General features: G+C 69.6%; 1 protein-coding gene across 1 annotated transcript in view; it reads right to left on the bottom strand.

Annotated features, from left to right (window-relative positions):
- Positions 1-4,585, bottom strand: part of AURANDRAFT_71609 (hypothetical protein) — a gene marked incomplete at both ends in the record, with an annotated part of 7,113 nt that extends 2,528 nt beyond the window's left edge. The window contains 3 exons of the mRNA XM_009038406.1: positions 42-724; positions 2,413-2,483; positions 2,694-4,585. Of these exons, the coding sequence (XP_009036654.1) occupies positions 42-724; positions 2,413-2,483; positions 2,694-4,585 (2,646 nt within the window). The remainder of the gene's footprint in view (positions 1-41; positions 725-2,412; positions 2,484-2,693) is intronic.
- Positions 4,586-5,447: the final 862 nt, after the last annotated feature.

Below are 5,447 nucleotides of genomic sequence, written 5' to 3'. Positions count from 1 at the left end.
TCCCCGTCGTGCAACATCGCATGGCAGTACCGGAGGCCGACGCTGGGCCCGTCGAAGGCGAGCGTGCTCCAGACCTTGGCGTCGACGTCAAAGGCGTGGACCTCTTCGGCGCAGAGCGGGCCTTTCGGGCCGCACAGCCCGCCCCCGAGCAGGAGCGCGGACCCGACGGCGACGCAGGCGTGCAGGCCCCGCGGCCCGGGACCGGTCCCGGTGGCGCCGCCGACCGCAGACCACGCGCCGGGGCTCGTCCGCTCCCAGGGGTCCGCGTCGGCGTCTCTCGAAGAGAGGACGTAGAGCTTCGCGTCGTCCGCGACGACGGCCAGCGAGCCGGCCTGCGACGCAGTGAAGCCGCCGAAGAGGAACATCTCGCCCGACTCCGCGAAATACGTGAAGGAGCACCCGTACCGCGGCGACGGCGTGTCGTCCGAGGCCTTGTAGCTCCGGAACAAGTACTTCTTCGCCGTCGACGTGCCGGTCTTTTTGCGAAGAGAGACCGCAGATCGCAAGAGGCTCGTCACGCGGAAGTAGCGGTCGAGACCGCCGAAGAACAAGAACTCCTCCCCGCGCTTCGCGCCCGCGCAGAACGACGTCGCGTCCAACTCGTCGGACTCGGTCCAGAGCGGCGCGTCGCAGACGACCCCGGTCTTCGGCGCGACGCTCAGCACGCACGGCAGCCGCTTGTTCCTCGCCAACTCGCCGCCGTAGAACAGCGCGGTGCCGTCGCCTACCGGAACGATGGCGGAGGCGACCACGCCAAGGCGCTCGGTCGCGGCGTCCCTGGCCTCTGCGCCGCCTCCGGCAGGGATTGAAAGGTGTACGATCTCGGACCGCACCCGACTGCCGAAAACCGGCGCGACATGCGCCCAGCCCGTCACGAGCAGCGCGTCGCGGTTGCCCTTGGACGCGCGGGCGAGACGGCTCGCGTCTTTACGATCCATGAACCCGGCGCACGTGTCGAGATGCTTGACGAACTCGGGCAGCGGCGAAGATTCCGGTCGCGCGGGGCGGCGGCCTTGATGCCGCGTGCGGGATTTGGCCGTGCCCGCAGCCTGCCGGCGCCGCGACATCTGCCGCAGGCGCTGCGACGCTCCAGCAGGCCGTGCGAGGCCGCAAAGTCTTCGTTTCGAGCAGTTGGAACGGCTGCGCGCTCCTATGGGGTGCTAGCGCTGCTGACGGGACCGGTTTTACAGCGGGTGTCGCCGTCTAATACGTCGATAAGGTGGCCGCCATGCCCTAATCCGGCGTGTTGAGGTGCAAGGTTTGGGTGTGTGTCCGTGCCGCAGGGTCACTCCAGGGGCTGTCGGACAAAGGGTTTGCGTCACTCCAGGGGCAAGCCAGGAGATGTCCGCGGCGCCGAGAGCGCGTGTGCGCGGTGCCTCGGGCCCGACCAGCGCTTCCGACCAGCTCCAGGTGTCGGTTGGATGATGCGCAGCGCTTTTTTCCTGGCGCGACGGCGAAATTCGTAGCCTACACTGGCCTGAAAAACGGCCATAATTGGCGCCCCAAAGCGCCCTGCCGTTCGACGTGCTCCAAGCCGCGCGGCGACTACTGGGACCCGCGCGCGGCGCCCTCTGGGTGGTATATGGCGTACGCCGTGCGGTGATCGCTGCAGCTGCCTGCGACGACCGACGCGCGCTGACTCAAAACGGGTGCGCGACGCTGCGCCGAGCGGCTGAAAAGTGAGCGCATCCGAGGTGCTGCTGGTCTCGGCGTGCAAATCAGAGGGTCGCCCATAGATGCAGCCAGCGCTCGGCGCCCAAACTCTGGGGCAGGTAGCCGCCGAGGGTCGGCGCGGCGAGCCACATTTACAGGGCGTGAGCCTCTCCGAGCGGACGAGAGGCGCGAGCTACCTTCGCTGGACCTGACGTTGTTGGCGCATCTGAGGCCGACGGTCGGACTTGGAACGTCATCGGACGGCGTCAGCTTGGTTTTCGGGTGCGACGACGACGACTTGGACCCAATTCGGGGCTCAAAACGCCTCAAAACGAGACGTTCGGGCATTGATAGAAACGTTTCGCGTCGAATGATCACCGCATCTTCGTTCTGGAGGCAGTTCAGTCGACGCGGAGCACCTCTACAGCGTAGTGGTGCTGCACGACGGCCACGCGGTACCCGAGCGCGCGTCAGGCCTGAATCGACCGGTGGCCGCTCCGCGGCCTGGGCCATGGGCATCTGAGCCTCGCCTGCCGATCACGCGTTCTGTCTATCGTCGGGCGGACCCAACGCCGCCTCGCGGCGGTTAGTTTCTCGGCACGACGATTTTTTGCCATTTAAAACGAGATTTTAGCCCCTGTTTAACCCCTTTTTGGGATGTTTTCGGTGGTAGCCACGATGCGTAGGCTGCCGCAGACACCCCTCTGATCCTTTTGTGATCCCTGCGCCCCCCTCGCGCCGCTCCGCGGCGCCCCTGACGGCGCTTCGCGCCGTCTGAATAAGTTTTAAAAGTGCCCTGCAACACCGAAAATTTGCCGCCTCCACCTGGCCTGCAGGGTTTTCACGACGCACTCTCGAGATCTCAAGCGGAGCCGCAGGGCTGCAGCGATCGCGCCGACGCCTCGCATCGGGCTTTCGGCGGATCTGGGAGGCGGGGCTCCAGGGTGCCAGGGACGGGGCGACGGGGACACGGCCGCGGAACGACTCCGGGCGGTCCGACGCGAGCGTCGCTAGAGGCTTCGCTACGCCGCGCGCCCTACCTCGACGCGTCGTCCATGCTGTCGTCGATGTCGCCGTCGTCGGTGACGATCATCATGTCGTCCGTGCAGCCCGGCCAGTAGGAGAGGGAGTTGTAGACGTAGGTGAGGAGCGGGCTGCCCGGCCCCGTCTTGTCGTAGAACTCGAGGTTCGTGTAGAGGCGGTCCTGGACGGGCGTGAGCTTGTTGAAGGGCAGGAGGTCGTCGCTCCGGTGGCCCGGGCACGTCTCGCGCGTGCAGTGGGGCATGCCCATGGTGCCCGTCGCGTTGTCCCAGTTGCAGACGACGCCCGTGTCCGACGCGACGTCGGAGACGTGCTCGTAGCCCCAGGTCTCGTTCAGGTCGATGACGCCCGTCGCCGCGACGAGGCGGATGTACTGGAGGAAGCGCTCCGCGTTGCCGTGGAGGGGCCAGAAGATGGGGTCCTGCGGCGCGGCCGACGTGAACATCTCGCCGGGGAGGCCCACGTGGCAGAGCTCGGAGAGGAGCTGGTCGTCGGAGATGCCGTAGGAGTTGAAGGTCGACGCGTCGCCGCCAAAGAGCCCGAGCACGCCCGTCCGGTTCAGCGCCTCCGTCGACGACATGCCCGCGAGCACGTCGCTCGGGCACTCGCAGAAGCAGTCGGCCACGGGCGCGTCCATGGAGCACGTCTCCGGGCAGCGGACGTAGCCCTGGCGCCACATGTACTTGGACGCCAGCAGGAACCAGTCCTCGTTCTCCGCGAGCGGCGCGACCCACTCCTTCTCGTTCATGCCCCAGAGGCCGCCGACCATGATGTGCACGGGCCCGTGGAGCTCGCCGTTGAGCGCGCTGAAGAGCGTGCCGATCCACTGGCTCGTCGTGAGGTAGGCCTGGAACTGGGAGCACTTGGGGAACGTCATGTAGCCGTCGTACTCGTCGCTGAGCACGTAGTCGTAGCGGAGGAGGTAGGGCACCTTGTTCACGTTCCACGGCGACCGCAGCAGGCCGTAGGGGTTCGTCTGGTTGCTGTAGCCCGCGTTGCGCGCGTCGAGCACGGGCGTGAAGGCGAACCTCCCCTTGTCGACGATGGACTCGTTGTTCGTCTTCGTCGTCGCGGGCGAGAACCACGTCGGGTCGAAGACGGGGCTCGCGCGCCAGTTGTCGTCGAGCTTCCGCGCGTCGATGGTGTAGTCCCAGTAGTGGGCCGCCGTCTCCGCGTCGACGGCGCGGAGCGAGTTCTCGAGCTGCCAGGTGATGCCCACGTGGTGGTTCATGATGCCCGCGTCGTCGTGCCAGTGGTCGCACGCCTTGTCGGCGGCGCCGTACAAATGCTCGCGGACGAGCCAGGCGGCGGAGACGAAGTCGCCGCCGTATTTGGCCCGGCCCTCGTCGTCGCTCAGCGCGTAGACCGTGAAGAGCGCGCCGAAGTACTTGGCGCGCTCGCCGTCGCTCAGCTCCCGGAGCTCGCGGCGGACGACGCGCGACACGACGTCGAAGGTCGCGTTCTCGCCGCCCGCGAGGACGGCCGTGATCTCGTGCGTGCCCACGTAGTCGAAGGCGTGCTCGAACCAGGGCGCCGCGGCGCCGCCGTCCGCGGCGTTGCCGTTGACGACCCACCGGCAGGGCTCGCCGGAGCTGAGGGAGATGTTCGTGACCTGGCTCACGTCGACGAGGTTCGTGAAGGGGTAGAGCGCGTCGCCGATGGGCCGCCCGAGCCGCTTCTCGTAGGGGTTCTCCAGCTTGAGCTTCAGGTCCGCCGACGGGCGCAGGGCGCCGGCGGACCGGAGCGACGGCGCCTCCGGACCGGGCCGCGACCGGAGGCCGAGCGCGGCGGCGAGCGCGGCGGCGGCGGCGAGGCCCCCGAGCCGCCGGCGCCGCGCGGAGCGCGGCGGCTCCTCCGCCGACGACGGCACGCGCTCGTAGGCCCCGGCCATCGTCGGCAGGCCAGCCCGGACACGACCCCCAATCGCTTCACCGTCGGCCCGGCATATCCTCCCGCCGACGCTGCCCCGGCGTGCGCGGCGGTTGGTCGCCTTCGTACGCCGCCGAGCCATGAGTGTCGCCTACCTCCGCGCCGCGGTGAACACCGTGGCCATCCGCGACGAGCCTGGGAGCGTCGACCGCATCGGCGACTTCGGCAAGGGCGACGCCGTCCGGCTCGTCGCGCCCGTCGGCGGCGCCCTCCCCGAGTGGGTCGAGGTCGACATGGTCGGCGCCGTGCGCGAGCCCGCCGAGGAGGGCCGCGAGCGGCCGGCGACGGGCTTCGTGCGCACGCGCAACCGGGTCTGCGCCCTCCTGGAGCCCTGGGCCGACGGCGCCGCGGCGGCCGCCGCGCACGCGGCCCAGGCGGCGGAGCGCGACGCGGGCACGTCGTGGTTCCGGTCCGCGACGCGCACGGAGGCGACGGCGGCGCAGCACGCGCGGCCCCTGCTCAAGGGCGGCCTCGAGGAGTACGAGCAGCGCCAGCGCGTCCACCTCAAGGCCCGGGAGCTCGTCGAGGCGCGCGCCGCCGCGACGTCCCTGCCCTACGACGTCGCCGCGCTCAAGGCGGACCTCGCGAACGCCTTCGGCCACGCGCCCTGGCTCGAGCCCTACGTCGCGGCGGAGCACATGGTGCACACGCTCATGATGGTCGCCCAGGTCGACATCGACAAGGACCGCGCGCGCGACGCGCGCGACGCGAAAGCGGACCGCGACGCGCTCGCGGCCGCGGCGCCGCCGCCGCCGTCCGGTGCCGCGGCCGCGGCGGGCGTGAAACCGCCCGCGTCGCCCGTCGAGCTCCGGGCGTCCGCCGCG

This window comes from Aureococcus anophagefferens, assembly GCF_000186865.1.
Source record: "Aureococcus anophagefferens unplaced genomic scaffold AURANscaffold_8, whole genome shotgun sequence".
In the NCBI taxonomy this organism is placed as follows: domain Eukaryota; class Pelagophyceae; order Pelagomonadales; family Pelagomonadaceae; genus Aureococcus; species Aureococcus anophagefferens.
This window is presented reverse-complemented; position numbering and strand designations above follow the sequence as displayed.